At 31.9% G+C, this 24,151-nt stretch overlaps 2 protein-coding genes across 2 annotated transcripts; one reads left to right on the plus strand and one right to left on the minus strand.

Annotated features, from left to right (window-relative positions):
• Window positions 1-4,462: 4,462 nt before the first annotated feature.
• Window positions 4,463-10,739, minus strand: LOC140863969 (protein LIKE COV 2-like). Its single transcript, XM_073267792.1, has 7 exons — window positions 10,428-10,739; window positions 8,387-8,439; window positions 8,184-8,293; window positions 7,599-7,766; window positions 6,547-6,644; window positions 6,037-6,163; window positions 4,463-5,140 (listed from the first exon to the last, which is right to left on the minus strand). Exons 1-7 carry the CDS (start codon window positions 10,542-10,544, stop codon window positions 5,040-5,042), a joined length of 774 nt encoding a protein of 257 aa, XP_073123893.1. The 5' UTR covers window positions 10,545-10,739; the 3' UTR covers window positions 4,463-5,039.
• An 11,207-nt stretch (window positions 10,740-21,946) lies between these two features.
• Window positions 21,947-22,306, plus strand: LOC140860898 (putative late blight resistance protein homolog R1A-3). Its single transcript, XM_073263898.1, has one exon. It carries the CDS (start codon window positions 21,947-21,949, stop codon window positions 22,304-22,306), a length of 360 nt encoding a protein of 119 aa, XP_073119999.1.
• The last annotated feature ends 1,845 nt before the right edge of the window (window positions 22,307-24,151 follow it).

Raw genomic sequence — 24,151 nt, forward strand, 5'->3', positions numbered from 1 at the left:
TCTATTTTTTACGGGTTTAGAAATAATTAGTGATTTTTTTTATAGTTTTTATTTTATTTACAAATTATATATATAGACAAAGATTACGTAAATATACATAAATATTGTTTGGAAAAAAAATATTGTAAATATATGTATATGCATATGTATATAAAAGATGCAAAGATTATGGAAGTTTTAATTTATATATATGTATATATAAATATGCAAAGATTATGCAATTTTTAATTAAGTTAATATTGTAATTTAAGTATGGAATTTTTTATTTCCGTTTTTGGCAATATAGTTTTGGCAGGAATTTGCTAAAAATGGCAAAAACTCAGTTATTATATATATAGATATACATGATGTCAGGCCTAAAATACGAACTCCCATAAAAAAAAACGAACTAAATGTTGGCCGAGTCAACACACGACAGCTTCAGAAAGAAGACATCAGCTAAGAATTTATAAATATATTTGCAATAAATAATTTTACGTTATTAATTTAATACATTGTATGTTTTCGAAATTATTTTTTCGATAGGAGGAAATTGCATCGATTGCTCTATTTCTCATATATATGCTGTATGCATAATCGAAAAAACAAAATTAAAACAGATATTCTTATAAGTTGGCTTATGTAATTGATTCTCTAAAGTCTAAACGATCAAATGATTTATATAGTAAAATAAATTGTATTTTTTTTCCTTGTATATTTAGTCCAATTTCCACCGAATCTCTTGAGTCCAGCTGAAACCCGGCAATGTTCAAATTTCAATACCATTTATATCAACACTCAGCCAAATATTTATTTATTATATTTAATAAACACTCTTATATTAGGTATTATTATATTATTGACATAATTCTGAAGACATTTGAAAAGTTAATATGATTCATATATAGCAAATTGCTATTATTCTATAACGATTATATGGAAAATATCGGTGAGATGGTAGGTACGAAGATTCATCTATATTATTGACGACAAAAAAAATCTTGTTGATGCATAAATTTTTGGGAAAATGATTTTTCTGTCATTTAATTTGTCAAATTTTGGATTTTGTTCAATTAAGTTATCAAAATTACTTGGTATTGATACATTAATTTTTATTTTTTTAGGTTATTTTGATCTAATATCACATCTGAAAAATAATCAATGTTCAATATCACTTCGGCATTTTGATTTCACATCAGCATTTTCTAGTTTCATGTCACCATTTATCAGTACTACATCAACTATTAGACCAAAGCAGTCGAAAATTAAAAGTCGGTGTGTATTAAAATCAAAATTTGAAAACGTGGTGAACCAAAACCTATAATTAAAGATATTTTCCATAAAATTTATACATTGAAAATAGATTTTGATATTTAAATAAGATAGCATGTTATTTATATATTCGAAGTTAGAATTTTAAAACAAAAAAATTGACTCTCATTGGCATCCAAACACAAAACACCGTTTCGTGAACCTCACACAGAAACACGCACTCAGAGGTGCAACTCTCTCTCTCTCTCTCAAACATAGATTTCCTCCTGTAATCTGTTCATGCAATTTCAATGGCTCAGCATTGGCCTTCATCGTCTTCAAGAGAAGTTTGCCCCAAAGACGAGCGTCCAAATGGATTTCCGGAGTCGAAGACGTCGTCGCAGACTGTTTCTAGACAGCTTATAATGATCTTCGGAGACCATGAAGATCATGATAATGACAATACTACAAATACTGATCGGTACTCTAGGACGACCTACATGAAAAGGAATAAAAAAGGCGGAGCCGCCGCCGATCTTGGCTACGTATTCGGAGAGACCAAGATCACCAAGAAACGAAGGTATAGAACTATTCAGAGTCTCTACATGGTTACAAAGCCAATAAACTGAATACTATATATATAGAATAAATATGACAAAAACTACTATGAGACGGTTTAAGGGTCTTTTTTTTAGACGGATCTCTTATATGAGTTATCTATTAAAAAATATTACATTTTATGTCAAAAGTATTACTTATTATTATAAATATGGATAGAATTGACCCGTCTCACGGGATTGTTACTCATCATCGCTGAAAATTGGATACATATATCTGTTTAAGCCTTAAGGGATTTTAAAGTGATCTTCATGAATATTTTTGGAAGATTGATGCAAATGTTTTTTTATATTTACTCCAAGTTTCTTTTTTTACGGTAATGTATGTATGTTTCAGGCGCATGTATTATTAGAGAGCATAGCCAATATGTCTGGCAAATACACTCCAGAAAAGTTTACTGTTTAGGAAAGATGAAACTTATATATATATATATGTTACTCGTGTTTTTGTAAGTGTGTAAATATTTAATTCGTATTTTTATTTTTTTTAAAATTTAAATAAAATTGGAAAAATTCATATTACTATAAGAAAGAAAAAAGATAAAATCATAAATGGTAGATCATTTTAAATAATTTCAAAAATAATCATTTATTTACTTCTTTAAGTTAGGAGGAGAATTTTAAAATGATAGGGTATTTTAGTTAAAGGTCCACATTGAATAAATATCCGTGAAATAATTCGACTCAATCCATATTTAAAATTAATAATAATATTTTTTTATTATAGAAACAATAATTTCTCATTGACGGAGTCGAATAAAAAAATCATTTTACAAAATTGATCTTTAAGACAATCTCATTGAAATTTTTGTGATCTTATAGTTATGCAAAGAATCTAGATCTCAAATTCACTGATAAATTTAATAATATAAAATCTAATTAAGGGAGTTGACTCGTGTTCGAGCGTTTCATACGATATTCCCACCTAATATCTCAAAAAGACGCCAACTCGTCTCTCTATGGAACTGAGTTTGTATCATCTTCCAAAAATTTATAGCACACGTCAATTTAAATAAATCTTAAATATTACCCACAAAACTATTAATTATTTAGAAAATAAAGAAAAAAGAATCATTTTGATAAATGATGTCAAAGGAAAATGGGAAAATTAGCATTTTGGTCTTGTATGTTGGCTTTATTTTGATTTTGGTCCTGTATGTTGGCTTGTTTTGGAAAAGATCATGTAACTCGTTTTTTTTTTATTTAGTCCTACATGTTGATTGTTTTGGTTTTGGTCCTATAAGTTGGCTTATTTTTTGGTTTTGGTCCTATACAAAGTCATGTTTTGAAAAAAAAAAAGTACAGTAATTTGGATTTTTTTGGATTTTGTCATATTATTTGACTTGTTTTTTTTATTTTGGTCATGAAAAAGATACGGTTTTGACCAAATTAATCTCGGTTAAGTTAGAATAAGCGCCTATGTTTTTTTATTTTAAAATAATAAATTAAATTTAGAATTTAGATGTTGACTTTTCAACTTCACCGCTTAAGCTTTTATAATAAATATTTTTTTATGATTTTATAAATAAATAAATTAGGTTTAAAATTTAGATGTTGACCTTCTAATTATTTTTTAAAATAATAATTATGTTCTAAAAGGTACAATAACTTGGATTTTTTTGTATTTTTCCTCCGTCGCCGAACTGAATGGAGCAGCAAAATTTTTCTTATTTGCAGTGTTCTAAAAAACACACTTAAGCGACGATTAAGCGTGATAAACGTGAAACATACTTAAAAAGCTCTGCTTTGGAGAAAAGCGGAACAAAAACAGTCAACCATAGTTGAGAATGATAAAAAAAATATTAATATGTTACTTTTTAAAAGAACGAAAGTATATTTTAAATATATTTTTAGTTTTTTAGCTAATTTTGTTAATTTAGATGAAACTTATTTATGTTATATGATCATTAATAGGTGCTAAGTGGACGACACTTAGTGCCAAATAAATAAAAAAATCGAGGTTACAGTTGAAAACGATATAAATGAATGTTTGTTACTTTTTAAAAGAACAAAAGTATGTTACATTTAATACATTAAATTAACATATTTTAGATTTTATTAAATTATTTAGATTAAAAAAAAGTTTAAGCGTAAAAAAATATTTTTTTATTAGTTAATTGTAATTATCTCAAACCAATAAGCAGATAAAACATTAAAGCATAAAAAAATATTTATTATAAAAAAAATTAGAGGTCAACTTCTAAATTTCAAAACATGATAACATACCGGACAAAAACAAAAAAAACAAACCAACTTACAGGACCAAAACCAAAATAAGCCAATATATAGGACTAAATCCAAAACAAAAATCGAGTTACAGGATATTTTTCAAAACAAGCCAACATACAGGACCAAAACAAAAAAAAAAAGCCAACATACATGACCAAAATGCTAATTTTCCCAAGGAAAATAGTAGAAAAACCAAGTCTCACAAGTCACACCAGAGCTTTTTTATTCCACTAATTGGCCATATAGAACAATTGCACACTCAAAAAAATCAACCGATATGAAGCTTCTTCCACCAAAAATTGGGATTTAAAATACACCAATATAATTTCATCCAAACAATTAAATGAATTTTAAATTCAAATGTCTCGATGCAAATGCACCAGGAGTGTTAACCCATTTTCCTCACCCTTCTATAAAGTCCAGTAATTTGGAAGGACCCCTACCCAATGCAGCAATGTATCATATTCCATTTAACTAATTGTTTCATGCATTTAGGTTAGTAGAATATATTTTTCTTTATATTCAGATGAACATCATATATACATACATATGCATACACACATCACTAGTGCAGATAAAATAAATCAGATTTTAACAATTTGAAGCAGGAGTTTTAACTGTGGTCAAAAAAATGAAAAAACAAGGTTAATAACAAAAAGTTGCAGAAAACTTTAGTAAGAGCACACCTGATATCCTACCGGAATAAGAGATTAAACACAAGATAGTAGGGGGAAAAAATGAACAGGATGAAATAGGATCTTAGTAAAATACAGTCAATGCAAATCTTATCCAACATGACAAGTTGGCGCAAACTATATTCCTACCTCCCCTTTCGGCTTTAAACCGGTATCGTTGTTTTCCGGCATGGTATTGTTGAGTTTAAACAGCTCCAACTCCAAAATCTTTTGAGGTCACCCATGGCAATAAGTAACTGCAGATCACGGAGATTGAACCTCTATATTCCTACATTAGCCTGTTGAGCGGGATTCTTTCACCCACTCGAGCAACACTTTCCATTGGAGATATTGTTTGGGGCATTGTCATACCACCGGAGACGATTATTTCTACATTTCAACTCAAAATTTTCATTAAAATAGAAATGAAATATGATACTCACAACAGGCATACGGTCAACGGCAATAAATAACTAAAAGTCGCGTAGCATATATGTAAGCAAGCGCATGATTCCGAATGGTGGTATTAAAGAATTTTATCCAATCCGTTCAGCCAAAGAATTCTAATAGGATCCGAAGAACTTGTCCAACATCGGGCTTATAAAAAATGCAACTCCGTCATTTTTTCCTTTTTTTTCCCACTTACAAAGACTATTGATATTTTAAGTTTCCAACACTAAGCATAGATAAGGAAGAAAGTAACAAGGGTTTTATGGTTAATGTTCGTTCTTTGTCTTTCATCCACACACTTCACACTTCAAGAAAGTGTGATCATTAGCTGCAATGCATGACATCAAAAAGTTTAGGAATATCCTAGGTTCGATGAAGTGATGTAAAATTCTCTTGTAACATGAAAAATAAGAACTTGGTCATATCCCGTAAAAAATTAGGCCTTGGTCCGACATTGGAATAAATTTTCCAAGGTAAAAATGTTCCATTTATCAATAGTTCATGGAATCAAGTACACTTATAACATAATTGCTCACTATCTCTAGCTTAAAATGGCAACCCTATAAAAAGGAATATTTATCTAAATTCAACCTCGTTTATGAAACCTGCACCAGTGCCAGCATTACTTGTTGATTACATGCACCTACGACACCTAGTACTTTTATTCATCTGATCTTACTATTGACAATTGACATGGCCTTAGTAGTGGCAATATAAAGTTTGGTTCTATAGCTGGATCAAGATTTCAACACATGGTCCCAATTAAAAATTCATCACATGTATATCATATTATTTCATAGAGTAAATAAGAATACTTCACAAGTAGTATAGTATACCTATCCCTTCACGGATAGACAGATTGGGCCTTATTATATCCTTGGAATTAACCAAGAATATATCACCAATATACAAGTGGTTTGTTGGTACAAAAACACTGCATAGCTGTTCATCGCCCTCATCTCTCTGCATCAAAAGGGAAAAGAAGACAAAATTAAGTACAATAACAATAAAATAATGCACAAGAATGTGAAAGACAAGAATTTTTTATTTATCACACCAAATTCGTGGAGACAGACATCCATCGCATGGGCTAGAGACTCTTTTAACAAAATTCCTCTTAGTTCTTTGTGTTTATTGGCATGGCTTACGTGAGAAGATCAGAAGATGTAACCTAAATCTAACATCAATCATGAACCCAACATCTTACAGCTCAGATGCAGAGTGTCGAGGACAGAAAAACTAAGAGGTGCAGGATTGACAAGCAAAACGGTAATTTTTTGTTGAAGGAAAAAATACAAGCAGAAAATTCTATCCAAACATAGGCCATTAATTAACCATATGTTCACCTGAAGGAGAACCGATGAAGTAATAAAGCCAAATGCATATTCACCCACTCGTGGGTGACGTATAATTGCAACTTCCTTAAATGCAGTAGTATTTTGGTCTGCAGTGAAAACAAAGCAAAATAATCAAGAAGTAGATCCTGATGCAAAATAATAATAATAATAATAAATAAATAAATAAATAAATCGCAGAAGGAGGATAATTTATTATGTTAAACCATTTACGTATGCCAAAATTCAATTACCATTCTTACGACTGCCAGCATTGCTGTTGAGAAATATTAGTTGTTTAGTGGATGTTCTATGCATGAATAGGACCAAAAGGTGGGAAGAGGTTTTTGTATCTTATCATTCTAATCCTACACGATTGGAATGCAATTTTAAGGCGACTACCCAGGCATTAGACAAAAGTTTTGGAAAATGTACAACAATTCGCATTTGCAAACAAGAGGATAGAAAGGTGAACAATTTATCATCTCTAAGCTTCCATGCAAGTTGCAACCATCTATTGATTACATGTAACTTTCACGAAAAATCCAAAATAGGTCGCAAATATTTATGCCCAACAATCCAACATAAAGATAGTTCTAGTTAGCCACACCATTGAAAACTTTAAGGAAGCCAAAAACTAATTGGCTGCATTTAGGAACAAATTCTATGTTATTTCGCTGATAAACTTCAAAGTGCTATTTATTTACAATATAAAGGATTCTTTCATCCACAAGGACCACAACCATTATAGACAGGTAATTCGTAAAAAAATATTAGCTTAGTCTACGTGAGTAAAAAAAAATAACTAGAAAGTTCACATCGTACAAAGGACATAAGGTGGCCTACATTTCTCATCCAAGGCAAACGTAACCATTTCATTACAAATATTTTCTCCGCCACATAGAGGAAGGTGGGGATGCCATAAATAAATATAAAGGTATTTAGGAAGACGTTCTAGAGATTAAAAAAGTAAAAGAATTTCAAGATCACTGTCACATATAAAAGAATTTGCATCATTCACAAAATTGTTAGATCTCCACAAAGCAAACATCTCTATTCTTTACCTGGCGAAATTGCAGCACTAATTTGCTTGGAGGCTGAGTAAATATGTTTCACAAACGGCATTCTCTTAATAAACCATTCACCAATCCAGAAAACTGTAGACCCCAACCACGATGAAACAAATACACCAACGAGGAACACAAAAATTAATGATGTCACAAATCCAAGACCTGCACCCAAACAAATCGGCTCAAAAAACATATCCAAGTAGTTCGACAAGAAATATTAGCAGAAAAATGCAAGGATTTTAACAATAACAGGTGCCAAATATTAGACAACCTTTTAAAAATGAATCAAGGAATAACCACAGACATTCAACGAGAATCCCATGATAAAGAAATACTACAACCTCATAGCTATCTAGAAAGAATGCCATCTTGAGAAAATTGCCCGAAAAAAAAAAAGATGATATTTCTTTAAGAAACACGACCGGATACATACTTATCCAAAACAACCACCTCAATTATAAACAAAAAATATTAACTGATTTGGGTTTATGTTTTCCTACTTCACGGTCACGAGCATAAACTTCAAGAAAATAGACTGGTAACATCAATGAAGAGCAATGCATGAATCTGAAAACTTACCAAATATGTCAATGCCCAGTTGATCATATAATGGACTGAAGAAACCATCGACAAACTGAATGAACCACCAAGTTACAAAAAAAGTGACTGCAACTGGAAATAGAACTACACTGCAATTCCAATTTTTTTTGCAATGTTATACTTAATCCAGACAAGTATAGATAAAAATATGCACTTCAACAAGATAACAAACAAATAAGTACCATCCAGTCATGAACTTTTTTGAAACCCAACTTTGAAGAACAAAACAGCAAGCCTGGACAAATGAAAAAGCATCGAACCTTAGAAACAGAAAAAAAAAACACACAACTTCCACAGAAACACAAACTTCTAAACGGTCAAGCACACAAAAACAAGACTAAAATCTATCAGGGACCCTGGAGAGGTGCAATATATATTGTCCAATCATAAACATTTAAATCCAAACATGTACTATTGTACTTAAATATGTACAAGTATAATTAACAGTTTTCGACATGCATGAATGAAAATGTTGTCGGTGCAAATATTTGGTAATGCGATAATTTCAATAAAACAGCAAAAAATTAAACCAAGCAATAATGGTATACAAACAAAAATCTACGACAGCCAAAATATCAGAAGGTCAAAGCATGACACTAAACATAGTGCTGCTGCTGCATTGTAGACGACCGAACAATGACCAATTTGTGAAAAAAAATATTTCATAGTTAGCAGACTTGAACCGGTAGTAAACAGAAAACATTTCAGCTAACACATATAGCACAATAATTAACTTTGTTTGTCCGTCATTGAAATGTTTCCAATGCTACAGAAGCGGAAGAGTTGGCGCGTCATGAGCAGTAAAACATAACACAGATATAACCTTGCCATATAGTCCATATTCTGATTCATAATTTCATACTCTCAAATGGTCAAATATAAGTAAAAGCTCGGGCATTCTTGTGTTGGATTTATCAGTTATAATCTGTTTATACTTTTGGAAGGTGTGCGATCTCTACTATATCCTTTCCTAGGAGATGTTCAATCTTTGTAGAGCAATAGATAAGGTTCCTGAAGATAAGAGATCCTTTTCTTCAACTCAAATAATATTGAATTTTTGCACACATGTTCACTTGATCCCTTTATTTCCGGATGACATAACATCTTCTATCAAAGAGTAGTACATATATTGTTTGAGAGAGGAACAATACATTTTAAATTTTGTCAAGAACTATGCAGGTCTTTTTCATATCTCAATAAATGATTAATGATAAGATTTTTTAAAAATTATCGGTTTTTTCTGTTTTTTTTACAAGGAGTCTTTTCTGTTTTTAAAATATCCAGTAAACTTGAAGTTCTATTATTTTTTTAGTAGGATGAGGTTGGCAGTAGTATCTCATGATTGGTTATTTGCTTAATTTTTAACAGTTAAGTACATTAATGTATGCTGTGTAGGAATAAATAACAATAAGGGCCACATGACAAAAGTCTTCTCTCTCCCCCCAGCGCAACTGATCTTGCCAAGAAAATAGGCCCTTGGAAAATTACAATATGTTGGTGGACACAAGAAGTTCTCTGTCTTAGCAACCAATGTTGAGAAAATTAGCAATATAAACCATCTTACATCGTCCAATGCATTGCAATTTTTCAAAACAATAGAGAACAAAAATGCAATGACAACGACCTAGGCCAATCAGTCCCTATAGCCCCTATAGCCAAGACGATGAAAATATCGGTTGCTATCGCAAAGAGAATGAAGAAAGCGATCGTTTTGGAGGCAACTAGCATTTCAACTGATACTTCAGAAGAAAGATGGGTACGAACAAATTTACTTCTCCATATCAGATGGAACAACCAGATCCCATTTGACATCCAACATTATCAATAGATGGTAATCGATTGTGAGAGATGGCACTTGGATTGTTATTACAGATCCATCGTCCAACCATAATTCAGATTCAGATTCCAAGTTTCCAACAAATTTCAATAACCGGCCATTCAATTCATCATGGTTTTCATAGGATTTCCCCGGACCAAATTCAGTCAACCAACAAAACATAAAACGAAATCTTTAACACTGATCACTACCAAACGCGCTCGATTCAGTCCTATTACAGTGAATTTCATACATCTTAGCAGACCCATTAATTATATTTAGTAAAGATGCCACAATTCGATATTGTAATAAAAACAAATTAATCTTATTTTACAATTCAAATAGGGCAAAACAAATTACCGAAAAAAGAGATACAAAAATTTAAAAAAAAAAAAAAAAAAACGGACCTTACGAGTGGAAGAATCGGGAGAAGTGGGGGGAGATTTGACTGGATCTTCGGGATCTTCTCTTTCGGGGTCACCTTGACTCAATGGCACTGATGTGGCATCCTTCTCATCCGCCATGTTTTTTTTTTTTCCTGATAATAGATTTTCTCCAATTCGAACAAGTTTTAGACAGAAATTTTTGGGAATTCAGAAGAAAATAGGATTAATTGGCTGGATTATATCGATTTTACAAATCCCTCGGGTGAAAAATACCAAAGATGAACTTGGTAGACAGGGTTTTGACAAGGAAATAGAACAAGTAGAGAAGAGAGTCCAAACTCCGCAAAATTTTCAGATTTGAAATTGCTTTTAAATTGGTCAACCTTTTTTCCATTTTTTTATTTTACATTTATATTATATTATATTATTATTACAAATCACAATTACAAATTACAATTACATCAAGCCTTTCGTTGTATGATTCCCACTGTTATTTATACTCTGAAATATCTATTTTAAAAATAACGATTAATTAACTAACTTTTTATTAATTAATAAAATTTAAAATATAATCATGATTATATTCTTACTTAATGCACAACAAACCAAAATTATTAAACAAATCATTTTATATAACATTCTATTTTCTTAGTCATTAGATTTTTTTTATTTACCAGAATTACCATTAATTTTGTGGTCATTGGTGTCTTTTTTTTAATTAAAATTCCAGACACATGCAAAATTAATGTATGTTTTGGGTTTTAGTGACTATTTATTTATTAAAATATTATGGTTCCGTTTGGATGTGTACTTTAAATTAAAAACGTTTTTAGTTTTTTATAAATACACAAAACTTAAAGTATGTGTTTGGATAAATTTTTTGAAAAATATTTTTTAAAAAGTGTTCTCCAAATATTGTTTTTGAAGAACAATTGAAATATATTTTTAGATGTTTTTAGAATGGAACTATGGAAGATAAAGATGAATAACATTACTTTTGAAATGTTAAAATATTTTTTATAGAATAACTGTTCAAACACATATTTATTCTTAAAACAAATTTTAAAACATTTTATAAAAAAGTTTTTAAAAATCACTTTTTTAAAAACGTTTTATAAGTACATGTCCAAACAAAACCTATATGTTTTTTTTTAAAATTTCACAATATTTTATTTATACATTTTTTTTCTTAAAAAACACGGATTTTATAAGCACGCATCGCGTGCACGAAAGTACTAATCTTAATTACATTTGAACTTATTTCTATATAATTAATTGTCAATGTTATTCTCCTTAATTAATTTTCAAAATTCTTTTTCACGTTAACTATTATAATAATTATCTTTTATGATTAATCATAATTTTTTCTCATATAATGATAATAATAATAACATAATTGTTTGATTTGTTTGGGAAAAAACCCCACGTTCTTTAATTAGTATAATTTATTGGGATGGCATTGGGGCGGATCGAAAAATGTTTTTCTTAGTTATATGGAGTTCAGATGGGTTAGTAAATGAACTATTGTCTTTCTCGTGTGTCTATGTTAATCAATCAATGCGGAAGAGATTGACTAACATATCGAACGCAGATCAAATGGCTTGGTTGAATTCGTGAGGTGAGTGAATGTGTTTGACAGATAAGAAATAACACAAAGACTTGTTTCTGGATGTTCGGAGCTCAATCTCCTACGTCACCCCTTCTTCCACCTCGGAAGGATTCACTCTCTTCTAGAAGACTTTGATCTTATACAAGCAATTTGCACAGATCCGATCCAAGATTGGACTTACACCTCTGCCTATCTCAGAACTCCTAGACACTCAAGAACACAGCCCTTGACTATTTCTTGTTACAAAGGTAGTGTTTTACAGAACACTCAACTGATCTGATATAATCTTACAACTCGATATTTCTGATCGTGTATTCTCTTCTCTTTCTGTAGCTCTCTTTTTATTACGCTTCTTAACCTATGTTTCTTCTTTTCTTCTCTTCTTGTATTTATAGCCTTTAGAAAGTATCCGTTAAGGTGTCGACAAGTCTCCTTAATTTGCTCTTAGATCTTGACTTTCTGGTTCTTTGTTGGCAACGTTCAAATCTTCTTTTAATGTCTTTTGTCTTTTAGCACAAAAGCTCCTTGGTTGTTGAGCTAATCTTCAATTGATCTGATCCTTGCTTCTCTTGCTTCTGCTTCGTCAATTGATCTGCTTCTTCAATTGATCTCCTTTGATCTGCTTCTTCAATTGATGACTTAAGTAATTTTTCAAACACCGAAACTTAGATCTTGAATTCCTAACAATTTTCCCCTTTTTGGTGTTTGATAAAAGTAAGCAATTTATCTGTCATTTTCCTTTTTTTGACAATCGCATCAACTGATGATCTTTCCCTTTTTAGTTGTTCTTTGATCTGCTCTTACTTTCTTTGAATTTGTTCCCCCTTAAAAGGTGATTCCAAATGAAGTGTTCATTTGGATGAATTGATTGATCTGGTTGTTTGATCTGTCTGGTTTGGTCCAGTCTGATTTGATCTGACGTTGATATGGTCAAAATCATCAGGTCTGGTCAAGCTTTGATCTGGTTTGGTCCGACTTTGATCTGGTAAAGCATTGATCTGTTCTGGTTCATAGTTGATCTAGCCTCTTAGTTGATCTGCATCATTCCAATTGATCTGGTTCGTTTATGATTCAATCTGATCTTTTCACTTGTTTATAGCTCTTGATTCACTTATTTCTGGGCAAAATGATAAACATAAAAGTTGTAGCTCTTTCTCTTGGCTTTCCACGGAATCAAGAATCGCTCGATTTCGAGTTTGTATGTGAGAGATATACTCGAAATACTAAGTTGTGTCAGAAATTCTGTTCTGCAGAATTTCTGTGCAGATCTTTAAACTTCATCATGCTTTATCTGCTTCTTACACTCCGATTAAGATTGAACTTCTTGAAGATGATTTGTAGATCATTGTCTTAGATTCGTAACTCATACTGAATCATCCCGTTTTAATAAGCGAGCTGTAAGTTATGGCCAAAATATCAGAGTTGGTCTGTTTGATCTGGTTGTTGTAACTTTGATCTGGTTTGCATCCAGATCGATGTTGCGACCAACTTTTCGCCTTGATAACGTCCGAATTAACTCATCTGGCCTGAGATATGACTTCTAGATATTTGAGTAATATTTCTAACTGTTTTGGCCTCAAGTCATTTGGATCACCGAGCTATGAGATATGATTGATTTACTGAACTGCGCCAGCTTAAGTTATTTGATCTGCTCCAACTTATCTGGATTCTTATCTCTTGCTCTGTATCTTCGAGTTGATATGTTACCTCCAAGTTGATCTGGTTCCTGTTGGATACATTGATCTGCTTTGCTCAGTTCTTCTATTCTTTTTCTCGACTGATCTGCTTTCTTCTTCAATTAAGATGCCAGAGAGAATCTTCATTCCCCCTCAATCTGTTGCGTTTCTCTCCATATTTTGGGTTGTGTGGTGTATTCTTGTGTTCTTCAAAATCTCTTTTATATGTAGATGAAATCTCATCGATCTTTTATTTTTCACAGTTCTTCATCTAGTCTCCAAGACTGGTGCGGGTTCGCATGCTTTTCATAGCAACAGCGCTATCGCGCTTTGGAGGAGCTCTACTGAAGTGCTATCGCGCTTCCAAGGAGTGCTATGAGCGCTATCGCGCTGTTGAGGGGCGCTACTTTCTTGTTCTGCTGAACTACAATTTTTAAAAAATCATATCTCACAATCTAGCCGTCGGATCAAGCTGAAATTTGGACAGCAACTTAAAAACATCTTAAAATTCATTATGAATGGTGGAGATTGAATATAGTTTTCTCTAACATCCTTTGTAATTTTCTGAAGTTTGTTGTACTGTAATTCCTTTCTCAATTCTTCTCAGTACTTGTCACCTGCAAATACAAATAAAAATATGCTATAGTACCCATATCTTATGTGGGTCATCGATGGATTAGTCCTTTAGGAACCCAATCTTTGATTAATCTAACAGGTCGATCATTGAAAGTGTCCCATAAAGTTTGTATATTGTGCCGTGTGTGCTGGTGATGTGTATGTGAATGATAAATATGATATGCATTGTGTCGTTTGTGCATTGGATATGTATGTCTTAATTGATTGTACAAGTTAGGCTTCCAATATCTCTTTTGAACGGATCTATTTTTGAAATAAGGCGGTCTATGTTGTACCTTCATAGAGTCTTCTCTTGCTTGACCATATCCAGAACGAACTGGTCTATTTTCTATCTGGCTTAAGTTAGAACTCTCTGGTTCCACATATCCCAATCCTCGATTGTAAAGAGTTTTTGGTTGAGATATAGGTGAACTGACATGATTATCAGGTTCTATATTTTCATATATCGTGCTAGACTTGACAAATTTCACATAATTTGAAGTGTTCTTGTCCAGACAGGATTGAGTACTTTTCTCAGTTGATCTGCAGTCCTTGTCATCAAAGCCGAGACATGTCTTATCTCCAAAAGACTTTTGTGACTCTTGCATCTCAATCAATAAAACAGATGACTTATTTCGCGTGGTTATCAGTTCAGTAAGTTTTAAGTTTTATGACTTTAACTGCTGACTTTCCACTAGTAGCTTATCATTTTCAATCTTAAGCTTGGCAATCTCTGCTTCTAGACTAATTTTCTCAACTGATGTTTCCCAATTGGGTTCAGTTGAGCAGTCCAACAGATCATTTTGCTTGGCCTTAACTTCCTCAAATGCTAAGCACAGTCGTTGATACTCATTACTCGTCATGCAATGAATTTGCTAAATCTTCTCGTGTAAATTCATCTGAGTTGAAATCAAATACCTGTTCACTGGAGAAGAGTTGATCTGATGATTGATTGCTGATAGATGGTTGGTCACTTTTGGCCATGAGGCAGCTATCTTCATCTTTGTCATCAGAACTTGATGTGCTCACTGAACAACAAGATTCTTCAATAAAAGCGATTGGTTCAGTTGAGCAACGTTCGAGAAAGTCAGATGAATGAATTGGTTGACTTGTGCTCTCTTCATCATTTGATCTGGAACTATCTGAGCAGCAGAGTTATTTAAGATCTTCAATCATTGGACTCCTGATCTGCTCAGCCTCCTCATCTGTTCCAAGCTTGATTAACTGCTGCCAAAGATCCTTAGCAGTGGAGCATGTCTCAATAGTTTTGGCAGTGCAGTTGTCCATAGTGGTGTACCAGAAGCTTTTAGCAATATCACTGAATGCGGCTATTTGAATATGTTCAGAGACGAGAAAGAACCTCGCTTTGATATCACTTGTTAGGATCGAAAAATGCCTTTCTTAGTTATATGGAGTTCAGATGGGTTAGTAAATGAACTCTTGTCTTTTTCGTGTGTCTATGTTAATCAATCAGTGCGGAAGAGATTGACTAACAGATCGAACACAGATCAAATGGCTTGGTTGAATTCGTGAGGTGAGTGAATGCGTTTGACAGATAAGAAATAACACAAAGACTTGTTTCTGGATGTTCGGAGCTCAATCTCCTAAGTCACCCCTTCTTCCACCTCGGAAGGATTCACTCTCTTCTAGAAGACTTTGATCTTATACAAGCAATTTGCACAGATCCGATCCAAGATTGGACTTACACCTCTGCCTATCTCAGAACTCCTAGAGACTCAAGAACACAGCCCTTGACTGTTTTTTGTTACAAAGGTAGTGTTTTACAGAACACTCAACTGATCTGATATAATCTTACAACTCGATATTTCTGATCGTGTATTCTCTTCTCTTTTCGTAGCTCTCTTTTTCTTACGCTTCTTAACCTATGTTTCTTCTTTTCTTCTCTTCTTGTATTTATAGCCTTTAGAAAGTATCCGTTAAGGTGTCGACAAGTCACCTTAATTTGATTTTAGATCTTGACTTTCTGGTTCTTTGTTGGCAACGTTCAAATCTTCTTTTAATGCCTTTTGTCTTTTAGCACAAAAGCTCCTTGGTTGTTGAGCTAATCTTCAATTGATCTGATCCTTGCTTCTCTTGCTTCTGCTTCGTCAATTGATCTGCTTCTTCAATTGATCTCCTTTGATCTGCTTCTTCAATTGATGACTTAAGTAATTTTTCAAACACCGAAACTTAGATCTTGAATTCCTAACAGGCGGGGTGGGGACGGGGATGACTCCCCCATCCACGTCCTCGAATTCAAAACTGATCCTTATACTCGCCTCGATCCCCATTAATTTTTATCAGGGATTCTCCATATCCATCTCCGCGGGACCAAGTCTCCATCCTCATACTCATACCCGAAAATATATATATATATACAGATTTGATATTATGAGCACCCATGATGTGCACTTTTGTGTGCACCGCTGACGTGACATCCTCTACATCCAATAGGTGAACACCACATCAGCAGGTGCACACATAAATGTACATGATAGGTGCTCAGCATATCAAAACTCATATATATATATATATATATATATATATATATATATATATATAAATTAGTAAATTTTATTATTTAAGAATATAAAAATTATTATTCAATTTTATAATAAAATATCTAAAATATTTTGGATCAAATTTTTATTATAATATTAACTTTTAAAATTAATAAAAATATTTTAAATACAAAATATTTCTATAAATAAAAATTATTATTTTAAATAAAATATTTTGTATCAAAAATTTATTAAGATTATATATTGTTTCTAAATTTATCAAAATAATATATATATATATATATATATATATATATATATATAGACTAATATAAATACTTTATATGTGTACGTAACATGAATGAGATTCAAATAATATTTTTATGTTATAAAAAAACTACGCTATAATAAACGGATGTATTATATATAATGTATAAATATATACACACATATATATATATAAACGAAATAATAATAATACTTTTAATTTTAATTTTTTAAAATATTTTAGATTTAATAAAATTTGATAATTAAAATATTATTATTATTATTATTATTATTATTATTATTATTATTATTATTATTATTATTATTATTATTATTATTATTATTATTATTATTATTATTATCGAGTCGGGTCGGGGCGGGTTCGGGGATGGGGATAACATCCCCATACTCGCCCCAATATATTTTGGGGATTTTTAAAAATCCCTGAATCCGAACTCATACCCGAAAATACTCACCCAAACCCGTCCCATTTCGAATTTTTCCCGCGGGTTCGGGAAAATTGTCATCCCTAATAATTTAAAACCTATCTTAAATTTGATGGGATATATGTAATTTAATTTCAATAATTGATTGATATAATTAATGTTTAATTTTATTTTTAAAATTTGACTTGTCACTGATATTTCAAACACATTCGTTAATTTTTTTTATTTATTTTGTCATTTATTTACAATTTTAAATATGACAAATATATCAAAGTTTTAAAATAAAAAATTATGTTGTTGTACCCGAGAAACATCTTAATTCTCAAGTGACCTCGTTGAGATTGATGATAACGTGGAGAGATTAGGGCATCTACGTACATCAAAGTTTTATAGGGTTGACAAATTTCACATAAATCACGATCCTTTTCGATTCTCAATTCATCCTCGTCCCAAATTTTTTCCGTCTCAAACTTTTTCCGACTTGAGTGGTCGGAATTTTTTTCGACCCGATCAATTTCGGGATCGAGATTGGGATAGACAACTCTTCCCAACGAGATTCCCGAACCGGCCCAAATATAAAAATAATATTTTTTAATTAAAAAAATAATTTTTTTATAATTTTATGTTTTAATATTAATGTTTTATAATTATCTACCATGTAATTTTTTTTATATTTATCTTTTTTTTTATATTAACATTGGGTTATAAATTTTTATTTTATTTTTTTATTATTATGAATAATTATGTTTTTTTTGTATTAATCAAGTAGTTGTTTTAGTTTATTTGTAATGTACTAAGAATATGTTTTAGTTTTTTAATGGTTATATACAAAGAAATTTTAATTTATTTGTAATACTAAGAAATTGTTTGATTTTCTTCATCATTTTTTTTAAAAAAAATATTTTCATAGAATTTTTTTTAAAAAAAATATTGTTCGGAATTACCCTCTTCCGACCCGACGGGACCCCGAATGTTCGGGATCTCGAGCATTCGGATCCCGACACTTCTCGAGTGCGGAATCGAGAGAAAAAAAATCTCAATTCTTATCAAAACGAAAATCAAATATAAAAGGGTTACGGGACGAGTCCCGACCCGATTTCACCGCTAAATTTTTCTACAAAATACCAAAAGTTTGTGGTAAAAAAACTATTTTATTAATTTAGATATTCACTTTTCATTTCACAATACATCAACCTCTAATTTCTCGATATAAGAAATAATATTTTAATATTTAAGAAATCATAAATTTCACGATTCCCTAAGAAAAACTGGGCCCAAATTATCGATCAAGCTCCCTCTCTTTGTTTTATCATTTCTTTTATTAAGGATCAATTTGTACTGTTTTGCTCATTTTAGAAGTATTTGAGCTTGATTAATTTAACCAGTTTTATTTTGCGAATAGACTTTGGTTAAGTCATCGGAGTTGCCTAGGAGTTCCAGCTTCTAAGTGTTTAGTAACAAGGTTTAATTTAATACTAACACCGTTTGATTTGAATGATAGGATAAGTAATTCATAGATAAGTAATATAATGTAAATTAAAAATAAATAAAAAAAAATAGTTAATAAATTATTTGATTTGATTGATAGATTATAATTTATTTGATTTAATTGATTAATTTAACCAGTTTTATTTTGCGAATAGACTTTGGTTAAGTCATCGGAGTTGCCTAGGAGTTCCAGCTTCTAAGTGTTTAGTAAGGTTTAATTTAATACTAGCACCGTTTGGTTTGAGTGATAGGATAAGTAATCCATAGATAAGTAATATAATGTAAATTAAAAATAAATAAGAAAAAATAGTTAATAAATTATTTGATTTGATAGATAGATTATAATTTATTTGATTTAATTGATGTAAAATTATTAATTAATAAATAGATAAATAATATGACGAAAATAAGGCGAAATTGATTGGGATAAGTTATACATAGTGAAATCCTAAGTATAATAGTCACTCTAGGTTTTTATAAAAAAAATAGAAAAAATTGCTTTTTTGATTTAGTATGTTTGTTACTTTGTGATTTCGGTCCTATATATGTTGTTAGATTTTAATTTTAATCTGGTATCTTTTTTTTTTCAATCTTAATCTTTTTTTCTGACGTGTCGCTGGTGTGACATTAATGCAGCGCTGATGTAGTCTGTGTAAACTAACATATAGAGTGTTCACATCGGTATTTTCGACGAAAAATAACTAAATGTACGAAAAATTGCAACATGCATGCATGAGTACTAAAACTGAAATATGAAAACAAATATGAACATATCACAAAGTAAAAAAATTATCGAACCAAAATTACACTTTTTCCTAAAATTTATACTTTGTAATGAAGAATAGCCGTTGTTTAATTTGTGTAATGCAATGAAGAAGAATAACAATTGTTCAATGTGTAAAAATGAATTTATGAGTGCACATATATAAAGAAAAGGTATAATCGAAACAATATGAAAAATGTTAAGGTTCTGTAATTGGGAAATTGATTGAAGATGATTTGAAGGCCGTAGAGATTACCAGAGAAAGATTTTATTTATTTATTTTGAGATTTTAATTAAAATTAGATTTGCGAAAATCTCTCACAGTCTAAAGCATAAAAAATACTACCATGAGTCCATGACATATGCAATGCATATATATGTAAATCCCAAGAAAACAAAATAAATTAATAAGAGATCCTCTAAAAATCGTTATAAATCTACAAAACAACTAATAATTTAGTAAGAGATAATCTTGCTATCGAAACACAGTAAATCGAATATTAGATTCACATTTTTTTTTGTGAAATTAAATTAACGATCAATTAGAAAAAATTATTTGATCAAGTAACTCAATTATAAAATAACACCATTTTATCTTTTTATCTTTGGTACTTGTACAATTCGATGTATTAAGCCCGTCCCACTCTGTACTCGTAATCTTATGAGTCCAATCTGAGTTAGATACACTAAAAATTATAAAAAAATTTAAATTAAGATCAATATACAATAAAAAAGTAAAAATTAATAAATCAAATACAGTTACTTTAATTTCTAAATTTATATTAATAATATCTAACAGTAAAAAAATTATCAAATAACAAAAAAAATTATAATATAATTATATATTTTGATATTAAACATGTCATACTAAAATAAAATTATTTCAACTTAAAATACTATTAACTAAAATTATGGATTACGTTTTCATTATTCAAATAATAGAACATAAAAATAGATGATTAATAATATATTATTATATTTATTGGCGGAGTAGATCGGGGCGAGTTCACTAATAAATTTGCAAATGTACGTGAAAAATTGTTTTAATAATAAAATTTTTAGTGGTTCGGGCCCTGAAAACATAAGCTTCACGGAACCCACAATTGCATTGCAGTGCTAAAAAATACTCTATTTAAGCTATGATTGGTTGCCCCTTCGACTAAAAACATGCTTCCTCTACATCACAGCTTTTCCAGAAGATTCAAAAATCAATGTTTCCGAACTAAACAAGTTGTGGATTGCAGAGGGATTTATCAAACCATATTATCATCAGTCTAAATGCTTGGAAGAGTTGGGCGAGAGGTATTTTTTGAACAGAAATTTGCTCTCGGTGGTCGAGAAACGGCCAGACGGCACACCAGAATATGTTGGAGTACATGATTTGTTGAGGGAAATTTGCATAAAAAAAGCTGAAGAACAGGGGTTTTTTCGCTATATATCCACCCAAAAGTACAACATAGAACGTTCAAATCGCCGCCTTATTTTTCATCACGTCCAGAATTTTGAGGAATGTCAAATATCTGCAGACTCAACCGTTCTTCGTTCTGTTCTGTTTTTCTACCACAGACATGAACGATTTGAATTACCTCTTGGTTGCAGACGCCTCAATATCGTGAACGCACCAAATTTAATTTGGCCGGAAATTTCAGACGCAATCTCCACATTTGTCAATTTAAGGTACATTCGTATTAACTTGACTCAAAAATCACGTCCTCGTGGATTTCTCGCCTCGATAACCAAACTTTTCCATCTCCAAACTTTATTTGTCAAGTCCTTTTCCGTAGAAGTCGAAGTACCATTTGAAATTCTGGAGATGCCAAAGTTGAGACATGTTATCATACAACCCTGTTTTCTTTTATCCCATCCTTCTAACGTAAGAGTCATCCAAGAAAGTGATATACAAACACTTTGGCAAGTGAAAGATTTCAAATTAACTGAAGAGGCAATTAAACTGATGGTGAATACAAAAGTATGCGTCTCCTTATTGGATACAGAAGCTGGGATGGTCTCTGTCTTGACAATCTTTTTCATCTACGAAGCCTTGAAGAATTACGAGTAATGATAAATGATTCTGGTTCTCGTTATGATAGACCTTCAAGAATATGGGACTATGCATTTCCAATCAGCCTTAGGATGTTAACTCTATGGTAGTATGTTCGCTTGCCTTGGGATAAAATGACCAAAATTGGGTCACTTCCAAATCTTCAAGTGCTCGAGATATTCCATAATCATGCAGAAGTGGTTTCCGAGTGGATGCCAATAGAAGGTCAATTTCTTCGACTCAAGTGCCTTGGTTCTACATTTGATCATTTGGTGAGGTGGGAAGTGGAAAAAGAGCAATTCCCAAGCCTCGAAAGCTTGATTCTCAAAGGTGCTAGGTCCATGTATGAGATTCCTTATGGGATTGGAGAAATCGATACACTTCAACTTATTCAGTTACATGACTGCGGCGAATCATTAGTTGATTCAGCAAAGCGAATAAGGGAGCAACAACATGACAATGGAAACGACGCTTTCCAAGTTCGTATCTTGTGATGCGATATTGGGGAAGATATTACTGTATTTGCCTCTTTGGATAGGATGCTTATTTGTCCTTTAATATGTATTCTGTTTGGAATCCGCCACACGCTCACGTGCCCAACGCATTCGTATTCATACTATTACTGAGTTGAAAACGTTTTTAATGTCTTTGAAAGGAGTCTTCTGTTTTAAAAATATCCAGTAAACTTGAAGTTGTATTATTTTTTTAGTAGGATGTGGTTGGCAGTGGTATCTCATGATTGGACGTTATTTGCTTAATTTTTAACAGTTAAGTACATTAATGTATGCTGTATAGGAATAAATAACAATAACGGCCATATGACAAAAGTATTCTCTCTCCCCCCAGCGCAACTGATCTTGCCAAGAAAAAAATAGCCCCTTGGAAAATTACAATATGTTGGTGGGACACAAGAAGTTCTGTCTTAGCAACCAATGTTGAGAAAATTAGCAATATAAACCATCTTATATCGTCCATTGCATTGCAATATTTCAAAACAAAAGAGAACAAAAATGCAATGACAACGACCTAGGCCAATCAGTCCCTATAGCCAAGACGATGAAAATATCAGTTGCTATCGCAAAGATAATGAAGAAAACGATCGTTTTGGAGGCAACTAGCATTTCAACTTATACTTTCAGAAGAAAGATGGGTAGGAACAAATTTACTTTTCCATATCAGATGGAACAACCAGATCCCATTATATTTGACATCCAACATTATCAATAGATGGTAATCGATTGTGAGAGATGGCACTTGGATTGTTATTACAGATCCATCGTCCAACCATAATTCAGATTCAAATTCAATAAACGGCCATCCAATTCATCATGGTCAGTCAACCAACAAAACGTAAAACGAAATCTTTAACACTGATCACTACCAAACGCGCTCGATTCAATCCTATTACAGTGAGTGAATTTCATACATCGTAGCAGACCCATTAATTATGTTAAGTAAATATGCCACAATTCGATATTGCAATAAAAACAAAAAAAAATCTTATTTTACAATTCAAATAGGGCAAAACAAATTACCGTAAAAAGAGATACACAAATAAAAATAAAATAAAAACAAACAAACCAACCTTACGAGTGGAAGAATCGGGACAAGTGGGGGGAGATTTGACTGGATCTTCGGGATCTTCTCTTTCGGGGTCACCTTGACTCAATGGCACTGATGTGGCATCCTTCTAATCCGCCAATTTTTTTTCCTGATAATAGATTTTCTCCAATTCGAACAAGTTTTAGACAGAAATCTTTGGGAATTCAGGAGAAAATGGGATGAATTGGCTGTGTTATATCGATTTTACAGATCCCTCGGGTGAAAAATTCCAAAGATGAACTTCGTAGACAGGGTTTTGACAAGGAAGTAGACAAGCAGAGAGGAGAGTCCAAACTCCCCAAAATATGTTCGATCCTACCCCATGGGTATTGTGCCTTGGGCTAGTTGAAACAATGTGATTGGGGCAAATGAAGAGATGTAAACGAGCCGAACTGTTCGCGAGCTATTCGGAGCTCAGCTCATGAAAAAGCTCGTTCCAGCTCGTTCGTTAAGCTTATCGAACTGAGCCCGAGCTTAATTTTGAGCTCGACAATGTTCACGAGCCGAGCTTGAGTTTAAGGATATTCGGCTCGTTAGCTCGCGAACATATTCGTTAATAGGCTTGGAAGCTCGAGCTCGGCTAGGTGACTCGTTAGCTCGGCTCGTTTAGTGTGTTAGCTTCGGATTCATGCTTTGATAGTAGGTTCAGTCTACATGTAGTTTATTAATCGAGTTGAATGAGCTTGATTCATGCAAATTTTTAGTGTGCACTACAAAGAAACTTGTGCTTTGTCTTG

Source organism: Henckelia pumila, chromosome 4, assembly GCF_033568475.1.
Source record: "Henckelia pumila isolate YLH828 chromosome 4, ASM3356847v2, whole genome shotgun sequence".
In the NCBI taxonomy this organism is placed as follows: Eukaryota; Viridiplantae; Streptophyta; class Magnoliopsida; order Lamiales; family Gesneriaceae; genus Henckelia; species Henckelia pumila.